We start from the raw sequence: 22692 nt of genomic DNA on the forward strand, positions 1-22692 counted from the left end.
ACAATGTTCACATATCGCGTTTACCGATCGATATCAATGGAGGACTCGCATATTTCGGGGTCTGCTGAGCGCTTCGTATATTTCGTGAATCTAGTGTTCGGTTGAGTGAAAAAGTCTTAGAAAGTGTTGTTTTTGTCCAGTTACATCACAGAAAGCTTGAAGAGCTTCCAGTAGGAGTACAAAATGTCTTTCAAATCACGCAGGTGCGTACGCAGTCGTAGTCTTTCTATTCTGTCTGGGCCTGCTCGAACGCGCGACCCTTTCATGATGGCCATTCATTTGGGCTTATCCTTTACGCCGCCGCAAAAGAGTTTATGTCATTCGCCTTCGAAATTGACCGGCCGCGGATATTTGGCTTAAATTGCATCTAAACAAAAACATGATTCAAATTGCGTCATTTGGGGACACAGTATTGCAATATATGAGTAATAAATCCATAATATTCTGAAGCTGGATGCCTCTCAAGTATCCAGCTTAAATTTTACGAGCAGATCATTTCATGCCGCATTGATTTCATTTCTATGATATCCTTCTTAGCTATTCTGTGGAAAGCTCGAGTATTGATTTTTCCATTGAACTAGCTGCCTACACAATAGAATAGTTGAAATTACATCGACCTTATTAACATTTTTGATAATCTCAGTGGGATTTTACTTATACTTTAACACCTAATTGAAATCAAGGCCTCTATAACTATTTTCGTAGCTAAATTATTTTATTATAGCAGAATTAAATTTTAATTCATAATGTCAAAAGGTCATATTTAAGCCTTGAGAGGTGATCAAATCCTTTGCTGACACAAATTTATAGTAAAATTATGATTATTTATAACAATTTTTACTTAAGCCCAAAAATGAATACAAAATTTTTCAACTCAAACACACTTGAACTGGAATACCTAACATACTAATTTAGCTTTTCTCAAAGTAACATAGCTAACACCAGAAATATAATATATGTAAAACATTAATTGTTACAATTGAAAATTTTTGCCTTATTGTATGACAGAGTTAGTCAATTAGTTTCTTTTTCTGTTAGGAATTATTATAATCTTACTGTAATAGTATTAGAAATAAAGTAATAAATTTTATAAAGGTAGCCAATGCCTAAGCAATATTATTACAAAAGAAATTTGAGTGGCCATATGTTATCCCGTGAAATAAAACTTCTGTAGTGACATTTTTAAACACACCAAGGGCCTGTTTCACCAGTTGTGAATAATGGCTATTTGATGGATAACAATATCTAATAGATAAAATATAAAATTCCACTGTAATTTTCAGACATATCTATTTGCAAATATATATCTAAAACTTGTACTTTATTAACATGTTGAACACCATGGGGGTCTCTAGTTGGGCCTCACTAATGTAGATGATAGAGCCAGCTTTTAAGCACTTATATACAAAATTTTATGATAAGTTTTTATTGCACTATATTACCCATTCTTAAAGAACCTAACTTATTTTTCCTTCCACTATATAACATATCTTTCTAACTCACGTTTTTTAAATTGACTCTGGCTCGCGGTTATGTGGTGTCCCCAACGGCACCAACGGAACAATTTTGTATCGATTGCTTGGTGTCCCCCTTGGCCTAAACGGCAAAACTAAAAAATCAAGGTGGCGTTTAACATGTTAATTAAGGTGAAACTGACCTTAATGGCTTATTCTACCTCCTGTTGTTAAAGTTAAATCTTTTTTTTTATATGTTACGAAAATTATACTTACAATTGACAAATGAAATTTCACACACATTTGTACTCTAATTGGTTAATTGGATTACAATTTGTGTTTCATTGCAAAGTTTTAATCATATTTTATGCTTTCAAATAATCCTATAACTTTGTTATAGTAGATTAAAATCTATAAACATTGACTAAACATAATATGATAGTCAATATAACTTACTACTACTTTAATTAATAAAATTATTATTTAAACCAGTTTAAATTATTAAAATATATAGCATTAAAAGTTTGCTGCTTTTTATTAAGTCCTAGGTCAAATTAAGCACTGACAGACAGATTTTCAAAAATCACATCTGTATAAATAATAAAAGTACTTAATGAAGGCTACATGAATGTTATTGAAGATATTTGAATAAGTGATTATAAACTTAAAAAAAAAAATTGTTTTTAATTAACATCCATATAAAAATAAAAACTGATTACATTGTTGTTTTTATGTTATGTTGTACTTGTTATATTAACGATGGAAGAATTTATATAAGAACAAAAATTTATTTAAATAAAGTGTATAATTTCTCATATCAATACAAATATTTTTTTTAATAAAAACTTTTTAACAAAAAATAATAAAACTTTTTTATTTAACCTTAATAACTAACTTCTTAAAGTAATGAAACTATATAAATAAATATTTTTATTAACCGTTGAGTTTTTAATTAACCTTAATAACTAAGTTCTTAAACTAATGTAAGTATAGCTCAATAATTTTGAGTCGGCCCCAAACTATTAATGTCAGCGAAATAACAACCTGAACGGACACACACATATGTCGTTGCGAGTGGTCGTGCGGAGAGCGTCTTTTTTGGAATGTTAATGTTTATCACTGGAGATTTCATGTTGCATTGTTAATTAGATTTATATCGTTAAATTTAAGGTAATTTTTGTGATCTTTGTACATTGATTATTTGGCGTTGACTCAAAATAACTTAGTTATACTTACATTAGTTTAAGAACTTAGTTATTAAGGTTAATTAAAAACTCAGCTAGTTAGTCAGTCAGTTCAGCCTATTGCAGTCCACTGCTGGACATAGGCCTCCCCAAGTTCGCGCCAGACATCTTATGTAGATCGTCGGTCCAATGGGCTGGAGGACGTCCCACACTGTATTTACCAAGACGCGTTCTCCACTCCAACGGCCATCGGTATTGCGACACAAATGACCAGCCCACTGCCACTTCAACTTGCTAATTCTGTGGGCTATGTCGGTTACTTTCGTTCTCGCACGGATAGTGTCATTTCTAATCCTATCTTTGAGAGAAACCCCAAGCATAGGCCGTTCCATTGCACGTTGAGCGACTTAAAACTTGTGAACCAGTCCCTTCGTCAGTGTCCACGTCTCGGCTCCGTATGTTAACAGAGGTAGGACTCGGAATGCGGAATCTTCGAAGTGAAGACTCGACGAAGCCTGCCAAACGCCGCCCAGCCCAACCTAATCCTCCTATCTGCCTCCTTCTCAAAGTTGTTGCGGCCTAGTTGGATAGTATGGCCTAGGTAAATATAATCCTGAACAACTTCGAGAAGGGTACCATCTACCGATACCGGTCTCGGTATGACTTGGTTGCTAAACATAACTTCGTTTTGTCCAAGTTCATACGGAGACCGACACGTTGGGAGGACTCGTTTAGGCCGGCCAGCATCTGGCCTAACTCATCCAACGTCTCCACAAAGATAACAATATCGTCGGCGAAACGAAGGTGAGAGATGAATTCACCGTTAACGTTAATGCCTCGTTTCCCCACAATCTAAGGTCTTAAAGACATCCTCCAGCGCAGTGGTAAACAGTTTCGGTGATATTACACCTCCCTGTCTTACCCCACGCCGGAGCGAAATAGATCTTGTTCTCTGGTCCTGGACATGAACGGTCATCGTCGCCGCGTCATATATGCATTTCAGTATTTCGATATATCGCCAGTCGATATGACATCTCTGCAGAGAGTCCAGGACAGCCCAGGTCTCTACAGATTCGAAGGCTTTATCGTAGTCCACAAATGCCATACACAGCGGTTGATTATATTCTTCTGTCTTTTGAATAATCTGCCGAACAGTATGGATGTGGTCCACGGTGCTGTAGCCATTTCAAAACCCCGCCTGCTCTGGTGGTTGGAATTCGTCGAGTCTTCTGGTGAGACGATTCGTAACAACCTTTGAAAACAGCTTATGGACGTGGCTCAGAAGTGAGATCGGTCTGTAATTCTTCAACAGAGACTTATCGCCTCTCTTAAAGAACTCCGTTTTTTTCGTCGGTTAAAAACTAGATCTAATTGTTACACATAGTACGGAATATATCCGCCAACCCGCATTGGAGCATTGTGGTGGATTGAGCTCTGATCCTTCTCCTACACGTGGAAAGAGGCCTATGCTCAGCTGTGGGATATTACAAGCTAAATTGTTTGTGAGCGTAATAGCAGTGAATTGAAATAACAATTGAATAACAAATGCCGCTTGTTGCCATATATTGATAATGTCTTAAACTCATAAAACCTTGTGAATATTCTTTGTCCTAGTTGTAAAGTGGCCTAAGTGAGTTTCACTAACTACAATCGTTAAGAACTCAGCATACAGTCAGCCATACTGTAAAGTTAACCCTCCAAATTGCTCAATAATTTCAAATCCAACAAGATTTGTTACACATTAATCATAATTTCAGTAAGTTAAAATTATTATTTTTAACAAATTAAGTAATAAGTGATTATTTAAGCAGTAAATTTGTTTACAGGTGGTAAAGAGGCAAGTTTCAAAGTTAAAACACGTGAAGTAAAATAGAGCGGCAGGTAGGAACCCATGGTCCGGGAGAGTCAGGGGGATTCGGACTACAGCAACATGAACTCAGCCGTCAGCTCGGAGTCTATGGATTTGGCTGAGGAGGTTTGTCCAAGTTCATGTTGTGATGTATTAGGAGTTGGAATAGCAATATTTTTATAATTCTCATGTTGTTGCTATTATTTATAGTAAAATTTAATAATATAATTAGAACTTATAAAGATTTAGTATTTTGTATGTATTAGTGAATTTGATGAAAATAAAATTATTTTCATTGTGATAAAAGTTACACAGGTCATAAAACACAAACAATAGCAAACACTACATTTCTCACTTTTTTATTTGTAAGAATCAGTAAAAATTGATATAGATATAAGATTGCCGGTGCAGGCTGGATGACGATTGCGGAAAACCGGGATGTCTGGCGCAAACTTGGGAGGCCTAAGTCCAGCAGTGGACTGCGATAGCCTGAAGTGTAGTAAAAGTATTACTTTACTCCTAAAATATCCTACTATATATATATATATATATATATATATTTTAATGTCACTAGGTCGGCAAACAAGCGTACGGCTCACCTGATGGTAAGCGATTACCGTAGCTTATAGATGCCTGCAACACCAGAAGCATCGCAAGCGCGTTGCCGACCCAATCCCCAAACCCCCCCAGGAGCTCTGGTCACCTTACTCACCAACAGGAACACAATACTGCTTGAAAACAGTATAATCATGAACATATTTGATATGTTCATAAGTCTTAGCCGTTTTTTAGTAGCGGATTGAAGAGATGAAGTCGTTATTTTAGCGAGTAATGTAGTAGTCAGTGTGTGTGGCTACGGCACTAAAGAATTTAGCCACCCCCTCTCTTCCCGTGGGTGTCGTAAGAGGCGACTAAGGGATAACAAGGTTCCACCACCATCTTGGAACTTAAGAAGCCGACCGATGGCAGGATAACCATCCAACTGCTGGCTTTGAAATACACAGGCCGAAGACGGGCAGCAGCGTCTTCGGTGCGACAAAGCTAATACTGCGGTCACCAACCCGCCTGCCCAGCGTGGTGACTATGGGCAAAGCAACATGAGTTCACGTTATATTTGGCGTAAACTTGTGGAGGCCTATGTCCAGCAGTGGACTGTATAGGCTGTAGTAGTCAGTAGTCGGTACGTATCGATGGTGTGCAGGACATGTCGCAAGTGGACGGGTGCGGGCTGAGCGGCGGCTCGGAGGACGAGGACGAGTGCGCGTCGTCGCCGGCCGGCTCGGCCTACGAGGACGCGGACGTCGCCAAGAGCGCCATGAGCGACGAGGTCACCAAGCAGCTGGCGGCCGCCGGTGAGTGCTTGTAGCGGCTTGTATGTAGCGGGCTTGAAGTTAAACTTCATTACGCTCGCATATTTACTCGGGGAGTAAGCTGGTGTATGCGCGACGAGAGCGTTACGAAAAGTGTGATCGGGCGAGGCGAACGGAAGTTGAGAGGGAGATGTAAGTTTGTGAAGATAGGTTTTACTTCAGTCATGTGTTCTAAAACACACTCGTTTTCTTTTTCCTAAATAAAGTTTTGAAATATAGTGTATTTAAATTATAGTGGACCACGACAAACGTCTATATGGCCTATAAAAATATCTGTCGTGACCGGGGATCGAACCCGTTACCGCCAGCGCAATAGCTAGTGCTGTGAGCGCTGCGCTAACGCGTCGTCAAACTTTAATAACCGCTCTGTTGTAGTGGTAAGTGTAGGCGCCTAAAACACCGTCGATTCGCGGGTTCGATTCCCGCTCGGGATGGGTATTTATACTTTCACAAATATTTCTTTCCGGTTTGGATGTGTCTTTGTATATCTCCACCGTGCCTAGGAAAACACGCTCAGACGTCGGTCCCGGTTGTTATCATAAACACCTGTTAGCGATCGTTACTCATACGAGGGGAGGTCCAAAAGTTCGTGGAATGGAAGGGTTTGAAATAAAATTAACCAATAAATCTATTTTTCCTTTTCAATATAGTCACCCTTAAGCTGAATACATTTATTAGATCTATGAATTAATCTTTCTAAGCCATCGTAAAAATATTTTTTATCTTTTGCATCAAAATGAGCCAAAATTGCCTCCTTTGCCCCATTGTCGTCGGAAAATTTCCTTCCCCTTGTCTTTTTCTTAAATTAGGAAACAAATAAAAATCACTTGGGGCCACATCTGGACTGTAGGGTGGGTGGACTAGTGATTCGAAGTCATGCACACGCATGAGCAGAGCAGCCATTGCAACTCTGCTCTTGTGAACCGGCGCGTTGTCCCTTAGTCAATTTTCCTCGACGTTTTTCCTCGATGGCCTCCTTCAATTTTTCTAATATCGTTGCGTAGTATTCTCCGGTTATGGTCCCTCCCTTTTCTTTGTAATCAATCAGTAATATCCCCTCACAATCCCAAAACACAAGACCAAGTTTTTTCTTCAAACGGGTGTCGTCAAGTACAATTTTTTCCACTTTTTCGATGATGTCTGATGTGGTGGCCTCAACTGGCCTTCCCGAGCGAGGGTCGTCTTCAATCGACTCCCGACCATTTTAAAAAAGACCATACCACTTTTAAATTATTGATTTACTAGGGCACTGTTCCCCATAAACGGTTTCCGTTTCATTCAAAATGGTCTGAGCGCTCTTTCCTTGCTTGGTAAGGAATTTTATCACAGCACGGTGTTCAATTTTCTCCATAGTTTCAGTTTTCTTCCGGATTTACTTGTTTAGCAGGCGAGTGTTCGTAAGCGAACGCAACAGGGCTGAAACTCAGTTTATCTAATGATGAGTCCCCAATTAGTATGATACTAAGCGAGCTACCATATCCTCACTCCATCTCCTCCATTCCAAGAACTTTTGGACCTCCCCTTGTAGTAGGGAACATAACCCCCAACCTACAGTGGAGCAGCGTGGTGCATTAAGCTCCGATCTTTCTTCTACGTGGAGAACACATTACACGCTGTGTGCTGAATGCTAAATAAAGTTTTTAAATATAGTGTATTTAATTTACAGTGTTTATGGGAAAAGTAAATTACTTTTGGTATAATTAGTAACACTACCAAATGTACGTTTTTTACAATTAAATTGAAAGAATTTTTTGATCTATTTATAAAAATTAATACTTAATTAAAAAGAGTTTTTTAAAACTTGTTTTTCTAAACGTGTTTTTCTTCAATTATTAACCGACATCAAAAATGGAGGAGGTTCTCAAGTCGACTGTTTTTTTTCTTTTTAGGTTGGAATAATTAATTACAAAATGATTTCCAGAGTAACAAAACCAAATAAATTAAAAATTTAATTATTATTGTTTTCTCTTTTAACAATTTCGTTTTTATTATTATTTTTTTTTTAAAGTCTTCAGTCGATTAACTACATTTCGTTAAATATAAAAATAAAAATATTGGAAATAAAATGTTAATAAAAAATATCATAATCAGCAACATTGCTATTAAAGGAATAAATAGTAAAAAAAAAAATAATTCGGCCAGTGAGATGACTTCGTGATAGAACACGTACTACGGCGTTACGAATACGGGAAGGTTGTTATACTAACTCTGAATTGATAAATTACTTCGAGATTCCTATTAAAAAAAAAAAAAAAAAAAATAGAATATTCGTTTTACTCACGAATCATTCATTTTGACAACGCAACACGAATAATCCGATCTGATAAATTTCGGATGTAATTGGGACCTTAAAGTTAATGAAAAAGAATGGTACAGAGGAATGAGTTTAGGAATCCTTAAACAAAATGTATGTAAAAAAGAAATTAAATTGCACGCGGTCATTATCAACGATACCAAGTAAGATATAGTATATATCTTGTGACGAGAGTTCAAAATCACGCAAGGCCATGAAAAAACCAATTAGTGAAAATCTTAAGATTTATTAAAAACCATTATTTTATACCCTAAATATCGTAAACAGGGCCAGTCGGCATGGCCGCCGCTGCCGCTATAGCGTCGTCGAAGAAACGTAAGCGACCCCATTCCTTTGAAACAAATCCATCCGTCAGAAAGAGACACCAGAACAGACTGCTCAGGAAACTTAGAGTGAGTTCATATTTATTATTACTTAGACATAAAGTTTATTAAAATTAATTAAAATAAATGTTGGTTATCTTGAACTTATGTTATCACTAGCATTGTTAATAAATATAACACCTCAGAGTACGCCCCGCCCCCCACTAGGATTTATTCGTATGTCGGGGATCCGGAAACACAATACACAAGCACAAACGCCAGACACAACTGCCAACACAACGACAATTAAATAAAATGGAATTTTTACCAGTGTGTTTCTTGTGTGTGTACAATTTGTACTAAATTGTTACAGTACTGAAATGTCTAAAACTCAAACTAGTTAATAAGAAACAGTAAATATCATACTTTACATAGAATAGAAGTACATCTACTAACTTCCACTCACAAGGTGTTGGTTTATGGATAAAACTCATATGATTTTTAAAGTAAAGCCCATTTTTTGTTACTATAGTCAAGTAATAATTGGCAAAAAGATGATCTTGATATTATGAGCGAGTAACAGTACTTTGTTCTGGCCTAATTGAGTAGCAGTCGCTTATTCTTATCAGTTTAGTATTTGTTACAAATTAAACGCTCTCTGTAATGCCCGTGTCACCATTATTCATAAATAGTTCAATAAATAAAATCGTTATGGGAGTGTCGTCTATGAGGACGTTATGACTATCGATAGTAACGTGTTTACGAAACATAACACTAGGATGACAAAGGAGGAGCGCTATTAGTGATTTTTTTAGTAGTGTAAATCGTTGCAAAATATCGCCGTAAACATTCTAATTCGCAGCTGGATAAATTCCCCAATTAATTGATTTGCTGTTCTCTTTAAATTATGGACGGTATATGCAGAAGACCATTTGGTTGTCTCGAAACAAAACGAATCTTTGTCTGAATTAGACTTGAGTAACTCATGAGTGAGTGATACAAATGAAACATATCTTTTCAAGTGAGCTAGTCTCTCACCAGCTCACTTGCGTTTCAAATATATCTCCAGTTCACTAGGCTTATGATTCATTTTTGAGAGACTGACGTACTGAGCGGGAGTAAACGAGACGGAGCTAGTGAGCCACTCGATCGGACGATGGCGTTTATCATGCGAAAGAGAGAGATAGTTAGCTATGGCTCTGTATCTTTTCGATTCATATTTGACAAGGTCATAGACTCAATCGTCTTATTTTGAACAAGCGAAAAAGTATTTTTTTACGACAACATAAGGTTGCATTTTGGTTGCATTATAAAATTATTTCACTGAGCTAAATGAGTGATATATATCCTAAGATCAAAATGATATATATCTCTCTTTTCTTTTCAGTGATATAAACTTCGCAAGGCTAGTCTGAATATATTAACTGGGCATAAGCCAAATAGAATCACGTTAAAGGTGAACGTCCACCAACGGGTGAGTAGCGGTCGAGTACAGTGAGGCGTGGTTGCAGCAAACGATCGAGGAGTTCGCGACGCGCGTGGGGCAGCAGGCCGTGGTGCTGGTGGCGACGCCGGGCAAGCCCAACACGTCGTACCGCGTGTTCGGCGCCAAGCCGCTGGAGGACGTGGTGCGCAACCTGCGCTGCATGATCATGGAGGAGCTGGAGAACGCGCTGGCGCAGCAGGTAGCCCAGACTACTCGTTCATTCACACTATAAGTTCACACGGACCGAGTGTTCATCTGACCTACACATTCACCCAGGCTCAAGTTCACCCGGACTATAGTACGGACGCGGAGCACGAAGAATTTCGTACAATGACCTTTTTGCCTACTGCCTAGTGGTTGTGGTTCTCAAAATTTTTATACAAAGTAACGAAGCTTTAAAAAATCGGTAGAGTTTAGAATTTGGGATGTTATAGAACTCGTTTTTTTGCACATTACACTAAATCTATGCTGTCTGTCCGTGGATCGGTCTAGTCACAGAATAAAATATTTTTTTGTTTAATCATAGAAAAGAACTTATATATATATATACACACACACACACACACACACACACACACACTTTGGTGGCTATACTTTGTATATGCAAAAAAAATTAGATCTGTTGCTGTGTGAAAAATGACACCAATAAACACACATTCGCATTTAATATAAGTAATTTTAACTTTTGAGTTAAATTAAAAATGAAAAACGATGAATCTTGTGACTTAAATTTGGTAAAAAAAAAATAAAAGTAAAAAGGTTGACAATCTGTGAATACGGCTGTCACTACACCTGTGTGAGCGCAACGGCAATATATATTATAAGCAAGCGACAAAGACAAAAGATGAGGGGTCAATGTACGAAATTCTTTGTGCTCCGCGTCCGTACTTTACGTGTTCACTTGGACTATACGTCCACCTGTCCACCCTGACAACATGTTCACTCGGGATTTTTACCCGACGTTCAGCTTCACCCAGACTACACATTCACTTTGAATACGTGTTCATCCAGTTTTGTTACAACTTTTTCACACGTGCAACATTGATTCCACAGCTCTTACGCTTTTCAAATTTCGCTCCGATTATTAGTAACTTTATTTAACTAGCAATATATAAGGTGCTCGACTCCTAACTGCGTTCCTTCAAATGAGGGGTTCTGAGTGCCTAGTGCGAGTTTTGTTTAATCCGTCTCGCAAAAACGGACGTAAATTTTAACTTCATTTTGTATGGGAAATTTGGTATTTCAACCTAGTTCTCGCGTTTGCCGCTAGATGACTCTGTATCGATTGTGTATCGTATACTATTCTTTATCGTCTATCACTGTTTAAATTCCCATGCAAAATAATCTTCACGTATAAACGCGTTTCTCTTATGTTTTTGTGAATAAAACTCGTACTAGGCACTCTGTAGGTGAATTAAATCACATTCGCGTGAAAAAAAACCTAGCCCATTTTTAATTTCAACTTTGTTTAAGTAGACAAGTACACCACACAGTGATGTTGTATAGAGCCCCCATTAAAGGGAACGCAGTTAACAGTCGAACACTAGTATGTACGTAGTGTTATATTCGTTTAGCCTGTAATATCCCACTGCTGGGCTTAGGCTTCTTTCCGCACGTAGGAAAAAGATCAGAGCTTATTCCATCACGCGGTCCATTGTGGATTGGCGGCTATATTCCCTACTGTTAGTTACAATCACTATCAAGTGTACATGATAACAACCGAGACCGACGGCTCAACGTGCTCTCTGAGGTAAGGTGGAAAGACCCACAAGGACTACACAAACACCCAGACCACGGCAAACATCTGTATGGTCAATAAAAATGTTTGTGATGTGCGGGGATCGAACCCGCAACCGCCAGCGCAACAGCCACAAACCAGTGCTGTGACCGTTGCGCCAGTGTTATATTGAATAAATCATTTTTTTTTTAGATTTTTATTACATATATTGTAATGTAAATGCAAACTGATATAAAATAAAAAATCCAAAAATTGCTTCGTTAAGCAAAATCACTCCTGTGCCTCTCGTTCATCACTCACTCATAATAACTTGAAATGTGTTCTCACCTAAATTTGCAAAAAAAAATATATGAAAGAGCAGCGCCGGGGTCGTTTCGAGTGTCGTGACGGTAACAAGCACAAGTGGTGCCGCATATTCGCGTACCGTCACGACAGTCGCAGCGCGTGACGCGTGACGCTCGTGACGCGCGTGACGCACGTGACGCACGTGACGCGCGTGACGCTGGGCCCGGCGCGACGTGACGGGACATTAATAACGAGCGTCAGTTCGGGCTGGGCGGCTGCCCGCAGGCGCCGCCGCCGCCGCTGGACGACCCGTCGCTGTTCGAGCTGCCGCCGCTCATCATCGACGGCATCCCCACGCCCGTGGAGAAGATGACGCAGGCGCAGCTGCGCGCCTTCATCCCGCTCATGCTCAAGTACTCCATGGGTGAGTGCGCTGAGTTGGATTGGGCTCACAGTGGCCGTGGACCCACCATAGCTATCCGCTAAAAATTCTCTTGAATTATTTTCTTGCCATGTTTTACTTAAATTTTTTCATTTTCATTCAAGATTTTTATTGATATTTCCATTTTTCTTGTATACGTCATCGACGTCCACGATTAGAGTAAGAGAAACCGTAGACGGTTCAAAGTTACTTATAAAATTGTATACGTAAAGTAATTTAAAGTCAGACAATTTTACAAAAATGTAGCTGAAACTGGCAATTAGCCATTAAAAGTTTGTACATTATCAATACTTGTATTTTTTTATGAACAAATATCGAATAGTAGTAGAGTGTTTGTATGAAGTGTCATGTGAGTGCCGGTGTTGTGGCAGTGCGCGGCAAGCCGGGCTGGGGCCGCGAGTCCACGCGGCCGCCGTGGTGGCCCAAGGACCTGCCGTGGGCCAACGTGCGCATGGACGCGCGCTCCGAGGACGAGAAGCAGAAGGTGCGAACCATCTATTGTGCCATTTATACCTTGCCTTTCTCACTATCTTGGAACTCATCAACATAGGGCTATTCGCAGTAACAAATCGTAATTGACCGCTATCATCCAGCCACGTCACTTGACCAATTCGATTTCTTTCATTTATTCAATCCTAAATGACCCCATGAACTTCCTATCAACTACATGTATTTGTTAATTTTAAAAATATGGACAAAACACTTATTGAACGCATCTATAAATATTTGACAATACCAAGTGACAATTTTTTTTTTTTTGACAAATGATCAAACTAGGAACATTATTCAATGTTATTAATTATTTATTTTTCTCACCGTTAAAACCTTCCCTGAACTTCTACAAATATTTCAAGGTCAAAATTAGCCAAATCAGTCCAGCTATTCTCGACTAGCGATACAAACGAACAACAATTATATATATAGATGTATAGATGAACATATTATTCTAATTTACTTGTATGTAATTGGTTAAACAGCACGCCTAAGTTGAGTGACAACGATGAGTCAGAAAATATTCTTAACAAATATATATATATACTATAAAGTCGGACTGAGGTGCATAAATAGAATTGATAAAGTGGAAATATGTCACTGACATTTAATTAGAAAGTGTTTAAAATATTATAACAGAATTTATGTGTCATTATAGCAAAAATAGCAAAATTATACAGATTCTGTAAAAATTTAAATTTTTACAAAGATTGAGTCACTCAAAAGACACGTAATTTGACAAATGTATAAATTCAGCAATTATTACATTGGCGCCATTTTTTTTTATGTCACTAGGTCGGCAAACAAGCGTACGGCTCACCTGATGGTAAGCGATTACCGTAGCTTATAGACACCTGCAACACCAGAAGCATCGCAAGCGCGTTGCCGACCCAATCCCCAATCCCCCCAGGAGCTCTGGTCACTTTACTCACCAACAGGAACACAATACTGCTTGAAAACAATATTATTTAGCTGTGATCTTCTGTAAGGTCGAGGTACTACCCCAGTCGGGCTGCTCCATATTTTGAGCAGAAAATTCCTGCTGTGCCCTACCTCAGTTCTGCTGTGCCCTACCTCAGTTTGGCTATTGAATTATTATTAATAATAACTGAATGTGTGTTTAGATGTCTTGGACGCACGCGCTGCGACAGATCGTTATCAACTGCTATAAGTACCACGGGCGGGAAGACCTACTACCTGCCTTCACGGAGGAGGATGACGAGAAGGCTAATGCGCAACAGGTATATAAGAACTTAAACTAAAACTCTTAAAATCTAGAACTAATAATTATGATTAACTAATAATGAACTTAAAGTTTCACCAGTCGTTTTCGTTAATATCATCCGTAACTCGGTCTACTAGAAATAAAATTATAGAATAGAATAGAATATACTTTATTGCACACCACTCGGAAAAAAAAATTACATAAAACAGTTATTTACACATAGAGATAGTAATGTACAAAGGCGGTCTTATCGCTTAGTAGCGATCTCTTCCAGACAACCTTTAGATATAGGATAATATGCATTGAAAAGGTAGCAACGCAATTATCTGTATAATTTGTAAATTCAATATTATGCATGCAAACATGATGCATTTTCGTTCCCTACTCAAAAAATATAGAAGAAAAAAAAACATACTTCATACATACACATATATACATAAAATATCTACATACATACAAAGCATTTCATTATCATACAAATGTTGTTAAAATGCCATTGCTAGTCTAATATTCAGATAGGTACATCGGAAGTGACCGAAAAAATATACAAGGAAGATGTATGCATATATTTTTAATATAATAACCGTTCTCCCCGGACGCCGCTCTCCCTGTCGCCCGGTGTGTCGCTGCCGCACAGCAGGCCTCGTGCGCGGGCAGCTCGGGCTCGCCCGGCTCCTCGGGCGCCCCGAGCCGCTCCAACGTGGGCTCGGCCGTGCTCTCGTCGTCGCAAGTCTGCATCGACCAGATGACACTCGCCGACGTCGATGTACGTCGACGTCTACTCGCTCTACTCCCCACTTATACCACTACCCATACTCATTCTACTGTGCCTACTTATTCTTCTGCCTCCACTACCCCCTTTTACCCATACTCCACTTATTGCCCGTACTGCCCTTACTGCCCCTACTCCCCCGTCTCCGCCCTCCTGTCGCCGGACACGTGTCGTTACCTGACTGACGTGCTTTTGACTTTAAGAAGCTCATGGTGCAGTATCATGATTAAACGAGCAACAGCTGTAACATTACTGAATGTTGTTATACTTTCGGCACTTCACATAAAGTTTAAGTGCTAATGACGCTGTAAATTGACATGAAGCTTACGTATTTATGATGTGTTGTGACCTAATTTTGACTTGCTCGTGGTGACATTTTGTTCAAATACTGACTGATCTTTATATGACAGACAAATACCGAGACAATTTTTTATTAAGATTAATAATAATAATATCTTTAGATCCATATCATCAGCGGTCTGTTGTTCATTAGTGTTCAATATCGTATATATAACATGTATGTATGTGTGTGTCCGCAGATGTCGCAGTACGCGCCGGCCGTCCTTCAAACAATCACCAACCCGGATGGCTCGGTGTCGTTGATCCAGGTGGACCCCAGCAACCACATCATAACGCTGCCAGATGGGACCACTGCACAAGTGGTTTGTATTTACAATATAGTATTTAGAAAGTGATGGCTTGTGAAGATGCATGAAGACAAAATTAAGGTCGTATACAATTGATGTAACTTATATATAGTACCTTACATATACATGTATGTATATATATATATATATATATACATGTATGTATATATATATATGCATGCAAAGGAATTTATGTAAAACTTGCTGCGCCACGCGATTTCAACCTCGTAATTTCCGAACCTTTGAGAATGTCGGGATAAAAAGTAGCCAATGTTTCTAGATCTCTAACTATCTATGTACGAAGTTTCATTAAAACCGGTCAGACACAAACACATGCATCCTCACAAACTTTCGCATTTACAATATTAGTAGAATTTCCAGTGAATCAACTGTAATGTATATATAATGGACGAAATGATTATGCGCCGTAAACATTATTTTTATTTATTTTGCTCTAAGTGGCTTGGAATTATGAAAAAGGCCACAATTTATCACTTGTGCTATGTCAACACCAATGTTTCTGGATACGAGACTTTGTACGCGCGCTTGTGTTACGTCACACACACGTCAGTGTTGAGATATCACACTAGTGTCAGTGTAGTGCGTGTGACGTCACACTTGCGTCAGTGTCGTGACGTGAGCTCGTGTGCAGATCCACAGCGGCGGCGAGGGCGCGGGCGTGGTGCAGGCGCTGGAGGGGGAGGGCGCGGTGGCCGTGGACCTCAACGCAGTGGCCGAGGCCACGCTCAACCACGACGGCCAGATCATACTCACCGGCGAGGACGGCCACGGTGAGACTCGGCCCTAGCACTCTTTGGCAATATGAAACAACTAACCAACCTGTTTCCTTTTGTGTTAACATTTACATATCTCATCACAACTCCTCACATTCAAGGCAATAAGTACAAAAAAAAAACCCAAAAAAACCTTTGAATGTTCAGCTTCATAGTTCTTATAGTTAAACTGTTCTTAATTAAATTAAAACAAAAAAAAAAAAAATAATATCCTCTGTTACATATCGATATTTCTATAACTTTGGTCAAATCATCGCATACTATCAATATCACTTTACAAAATTTAAAGTGTTACAATTAAAGTGTGACTAAATATTAAATCGAGAGTGTTATCTCATCCACATTAAATCAATCTGCTCGGTGCCTTCTCAATCTTACATTGCATACAACCTGTAACATGCCATTGCCGGGCATAGGGCTCTTTCTCCATGTATAGAAGGAAGGAGAAGTAAGAGAAGGATTGGAGCTTAATCCAACACACTGCTCCACTGCGGGTTGGCGGATATCATCTTACGTTACATTTGCAAAATTAACAGTTAAAGTCTGTTCAACGAGAAGAGATACCAAATGTAAACAAAGCCCATCATTTTTTCGTAGCGACGACGGAACAAACAAAATGTAGTCTATCTCTTTCTATCTTGTTTGTTTGCTATCTGCTGCACGTCTCTCTGCAAGGTCGAACGATATTTTAACTGGCCTTGAAAACAATCGGACCGCGGACGGCCCTTTGATTTTGTATTATTTATTTTTATTTCATTCCGTGTCCTAAAGCGCTCGGGGTGACTTTTATATTTCGATAATTATTATTTAAGAAGTATCAAATCTTATATACATTATTATATTTAATTCACTAATTATCAAAATATAAACATATTTTACATTTTAAAAATTTGTGTAAGAAAAAAAAGGTTACAAAGCTCTACATAGTTGAATGACCTCGCATTTGGTTAGTTTACATTTGGTATCTCGGCTCGTTGAACGCACTATAGTACAATAGTGGTTGCTTAATATTTGTAACGTGTGTATCAGGCTACCCGGTGTCGGTGTCGGGCGTGATCACGGTGCCCGTGTCGGCGTCGGTGTACCAGTCCATGGTGGCGTCCATGCAGCAGCAGGACGGCGTCTGCGTGGCGCCGCTGGTGCAGGTGCGCCGCATCAAGCTCGAGCCCGACTAGCTGGCTCACCCACCCTTGCGCGCCCTCGGGGTTTGTGGGGTGGGGGGGCTCTTTAAGGACGAGGGAAAGTTCCTTTTGGGGCATGGGGAGGTTCATTTATAGGGGCGAGGGGAGGACCCTCTCCCCCTGTAGCATTAGGTTTAGGAGGAGATATAACGCCCTCGCTTTTTCATGAGAGGGCGTTCAGGGTAGGAAGGGGTGTAAATTAAATTGGTTAGCTTATACAACTCCTTTCCTCTTTTTTCTGTATTCTAAAACACATTTAGTTGAGTAAGATACGTTATAATCTTGTTAAACAACATACGTGAATACTGTGGAGGACTGGACATGAATGGTTAAGAGCTTTATATATATATTTTAATGATACGTCCAAAACTTTCTACTTTCTAGCAATGCAAAAATTACTATTGGTTTATAAAAAACAAAAATGGACGCCCAATCACTTTTCTTTGAGAGATCAATCAAGTTCGTAGTGGTCCATTTTTAATACCTCTATCTTGATCGCTTGCGGTTGATTAATGATTGGAAAGAACAGAATCCAATGAACTGAATTCTGAGTAATTTTAGCATAACTTAGCTAAATTAATAAAAGTGGACCTCGTAACAATGATTATCTTCATAGGAAAATAGTGGAAATCTCACATTTTTCCCAATTAATCATTAATGCAACAAAAAAACCCTCAGAATGAATTATATTATAGAAATTGTAAATTTAGTCCAGTTAGTACCTACTCTTTCTACCTTGCCCTTCGCCATGATATTTAGAAAATAGTGGGATACCAAAGTTTGTGTATAAAATACATTTACAAAAAAAAAACCCAAAAGATAAGCAGAGTGGGTGGAACCATAATTAAACTAATGCCCTTCCCCTCCCTCTTAAAATCCCACAGAACAAAACAGGGGTAGCTGAGCTACTGAATTAGGCCCTAGTTTATCATATATACCTTGTTATTGTAACATATTATAGTCATAAATAAGTACTAAAGACGCAAACAAACCAAAAAGAAATAGGCTATTTTTATTTATTATTATTTTAAATGGTTCGATAGTTGCATTTTGTTAGGAATATAATATAAAAAGATTATATAATATACAAGATAAATTATTTTATTATTTTAAAGATAATGGATTATACGGAGTCCTGATCTCATTTTGTCATTCTAAGTACTATTTTCAAGTTACTTTGTAATATGGACATATAATTTACAAAGGACTCTCTAATATAACAATGAAGTTTACCTATTTTTAAAAAACCCATATAATTTAATATGATTTAATTTAGGTTAGTGCCATTTGCCATATAGGTCATATTATGTAAAGTTGAGGCGATGAGCGATATTTTTAAAAAGTATCAACTTGTTTTACATAATTATAATTGTGTTATATAGACTGTTACGAAATGTGTCCTTTCATATCCTAATAAGAATTAAAAAAAAATGAAAAATTTTGAAATTAGAGCGCAACTTTGAAATCTACATATTTGAAAAAAAAAAAATGTGAAGGCATAGGTTAAGGGGATATGAATAACGGACTTACGCTAAACGGAAGGAGACAGGTTTCGAAACACGCTATATCAACTACATAAATAAAGATGATCAGTGAAATTTTATCTATTAGAGAAATAATACAAATACTTAACATAAGCTGTATTTATAGTAAACTTAAAGTTTATTTTTATTAATCCTAAGATTAATGTTAAAATTTTAATTTGTGTTACCAAAGAGTTCTTTTAAAGCTTGTTCCTATGATGCATGAAATGCCAGATGCCATAGCATAGTATTATTATTTATTTTATGCACATATTTTCGTGTCACCTGTATTTAGTTATTGTGCTTGCAGTGTTGAAATAATTGTCTAATTTTTTTTTTACGAAGTGCAACTCAGAAAACAACAATTATTTGTGTAGATTTTAATATAAGCCAGGTTTATTTGGATTACAAAGTTGTACAAATTTCATTAAACTACACAAGATTTTTGTTGTTATGTTGCGCTGTCTGTTGTATTTATATGTAGTTTATTTAACAAAAATTACTTTGTTTTACGTTGACTACCAGTAGAAAAAAAATTCTATATGTGTTGTAAATTTTGTTGTTACATAAATGATTTTAAGAATTTTATCTCGTAAGAAGTCATACAATCATGAAATGTGTGACTATCAAACATATTTATTACTAATTTAATAACTCGCTGTCGAAAATTTTACATTTAAACATTTACGGCCTATTTCAATTCTATCTTTCTCTGGATTTTCTTACTAGAGATAGAATGAGCTCGCTACAAATTGTACCAAAAACCTATTGCTAGTAGGCGAAAACCACAGATTGATGGATTATTGAATATGGCTGTTTATACACTTACAAGAGAGGTGTAAAAACTTATAAAACCTATAATTTACTTGCAATAATGTTTATTCTTAAATATATATTAAAAAGACCGTTTTAATGTCTGTATTAATGCATGATTAATTATTTTATTTTATTTTTGTTAGAAACATTCTGTTGATGATTTATTTTTACAATAAAAATGTTATTTTGTTCATTATTGATGTGTGCTGTTGAGCTCTCGCTTGAGTTTTTATTTTAGCGTTATTTGTATATTTGTATTTAATTTTAAGTAGAGCAATTGTTTTGTGTTGTTTTTCTATTTTATCGAATTCGGACTTTGTCGACTAAATAATAAATGGAGGCAAAGAGAGAAAGAATAAAATTAAACGATTATGATTGAAATATTACGATATTGGATAGTTGACTGTGCAAGCAGATATGCCTAATTCATATTGTATGCAGTCTAGACTAATTTGAAATGCCTATATATATATATATATATATTTTTTATTTACTAGTATTTGTTTCACATAAAGTCCGATTTCGAATGAGAGTTTACGTGATGTTCTGTTATTGAGGCGAAATAAACAGTGAACGTAGCGCATGTGTTTTATTTATTGTTAAGAGTTGCTTGGTTGGCTTGCGGCACGAGGTGTGTATGCTCTTTATTATTTGCTGTTTCATTGAAGTAAAACTTCTTTACGCACACTTGACTTGGGGAGTAAACTGGTGGAAGCGGGACAGGAGCGTTACGAAAAGTGTGATCAGGCGAGGCGAACGCCGCAAAAGAGGCGCGAGCCCACATTCTCTCTTTCTAAAGAAGTTTTACTTCAGTCGTGTAGTGTAAAGCACGGTTGTTTTTTTTTTTATTATATAACATTTTATAAATGTATTTAGGAGTTGTCCATAAAATAATTCGCAAATAAAGTTTTTACTTAGCGTGACGTGATATAAAATGGGGAAGTTTTCTTATATATCTTTAAAATCAAAATAAAGAAAAAAATTGTCAATCTGTATTTTATTCTTAATCACAAAATCATTTATGAGGAGGAAGACTTTTGTAACATATTGTGTTAAGGGGTTGGTAAATGACTTAGTGTGAGAAAGGGATCCAAATGGTAAATTTTAAGTAACGTATTCATGAATGACCCATTAAATGAAATGAAAATGTGAATCACTTATTATAACTACATAATTCAAAATTATTTTTATTCAATCAATAGATATACAGACATTTTTAAAGTTGTTGCAATCCTTTTTGATATTTTTTTATTTTCTATTTTGATCGAAGGACTTTCAGCAAGGCTAAAAATGCTATTCCATTATACCGGCAATATAACAATATATTCTATTCTTAATTTCTATTTTTATTTAGTCATGAATTATCTTCCTTCTTAAAATTCACATATTAAAATATTATTTTACACGTTTGTTACGTATGTGAATACACGCATATATAGTGATAATAATACTCTTTATCCTCTGCATATGATATAACTGTGCCACCTCCCCCCCAGGTGGAACAGAACGGGGAAGCGCTGGAGGCTATCTCGATGGGCGGCGGGGTGGCGCAGGTGATGCTGCAGGGCGGCGGTGAGGCGCAGGTGTTGCAGGTGCTCAGCCTCAAGGACGCCACCGTGCTCACCAAGGCCATGGTGAGACCTCTACCTGTCACTAGAACAGAACGGCGAGGCGCAGTTTCTGCAGGTGCTGCAGGTGCTCAGCCTCAAGGACGCCACCGTGCTCACCAAGGCCATGGTGAGACCTCTACCTGTCACTAGAACAGAACGGCGAAGCGCAGATTCTGCAGGTGCTGCAGGTGCTCAGTCTCAAGGACACCGCCGTGCTCACCACCGTAGCGTGGTGTTATACTTCCTGTAGCCTTCCTCCAATCCTCAATCCAACACAAAAAGTATTTTTCAATTAAAACAAGTAGTCTCTGAGATTAGTGCGGTCAAACAAGTAAATAAACTCTTCAGATTTATATTCTAATTGACATTATTAAATTATTACTTTATCTTGCACCTATAATAATCGGTAACCTTTTTCATTCCAATGTTACGTATATAAGGTTGCCTAGAAGAGATCGCTTTTTAGCGATAAGGCCGCCCGTTGTACCTAATAAATATATTGTTAATATTTTTTCTTTCTTTGCTATGTATCATTTCTGTTTTTGGTGTACAATAAAGCGTATTATTATTATTCATAAAACATATTTAAAAAATTCTCTTGAGGAGCGCGAATAACCTTATATGTCGAGCACAAAGAACGAACTACGGTGCAAAAAATATCTTGTTTCAAGGCGTGAAATTATATAATAAAATTCCAAATGATGTAAAGAACTCACAATCATTACAAACATATAAAAAACGTTTAAAACATTATATAATAAACAATTGCTGAATAAAATAAAAATGTTATAAATATAAAATAACAAATAACTTAAGTGCCCTGAAATGCCATGCCACTTCTGGTCTGTGTTTGATTTATGTATATTCCACGCATTCGATCGCTGTGTAAACTGATTGTTGAATTTCTACCCACTTTAGTTTTATTTTTTCTTTTGTGTTGGACTCGCAGTAATACTATGTTATAAACTACAAATTGTTTATATAGTTGAATTTCTCATGTAATTGAATTTGTTGTAATTCTTTATGAGAATAAAGTTTCTAGAACCATAACCATATTATTATTATTATTGAATTCCAGCAAGTGAAGTCGGAGCGCGACGCAGTGGTGGCCGACTCCTAGCTGCTGACGCTGGTGGCGAGCTCGCCGCCCGCGCCCGACTGCCCCGACCTGCTGGAGCGCGCCTAGCGCCGCTTGGCCCATTTGGCCC

At 37.7% G+C, this 22692-nt stretch overlaps 1 protein-coding gene across 1 annotated transcript; it reads left to right on the forward strand.

Moving 5' to 3' along the window:
* Nucleotides 1-4529: 4529 nt before the first annotated feature.
* Nucleotides 4530-22604, forward strand: LOC123654594 (DNA-binding protein P3A2). Its single transcript, XM_045590492.1, has 13 exons — nt 4530-4613; nt 5689-5839; nt 8439-8563; nt 9985-10158; nt 12268-12406; nt 12796-12908; nt 14041-14157; nt 14779-14907; nt 15453-15575; nt 16213-16351; nt 17384-17499; nt 21371-21508; nt 22563-22604. The coding sequence occupies exons 1-13, from the start codon at nt 4530-4532 to the stop codon at nt 22602-22604; spliced, it is 1590 nt and encodes a 529-aa protein (XP_045446448.1).
* Nucleotides 22605-22692: the final 88 nt, after the last annotated feature.

Source organism: Melitaea cinxia, chromosome 1 (genome assembly GCF_905220565.1).
Source record: "Melitaea cinxia chromosome 1, ilMelCinx1.1, whole genome shotgun sequence".
Classification (NCBI taxonomy): Eukaryota; Metazoa; Arthropoda; class Insecta; order Lepidoptera; family Nymphalidae; genus Melitaea; species Melitaea cinxia.

What these genes read in the sequence shown, in the direction of transcription:
- LOC123654594 (XM_045590492.1), top strand. Translation starts at nt 4,530, where the DNA reads ATGGTCCGGGAGAGTCAGGGGGATTCGGACTACAGCAACATGAACTCA. An exon ending in CCGAGGACGAGAAGCAGAAG is followed by an intron (nt 12,909 to 14,040) that starts GTGCGAACCATC and finishes ATGTGTGTTTAG; the next exon opens with ATGTCTTGGACGCACGCGCT. An exon ending in GCGTGGCGCCGCTGGTGCAG is followed by an intron (nt 17,500 to 21,370) that starts GTGCGCCGCATC and finishes CCTCCCCCCCAG; the next exon opens with GTGGAACAGAACGGGGAAGC.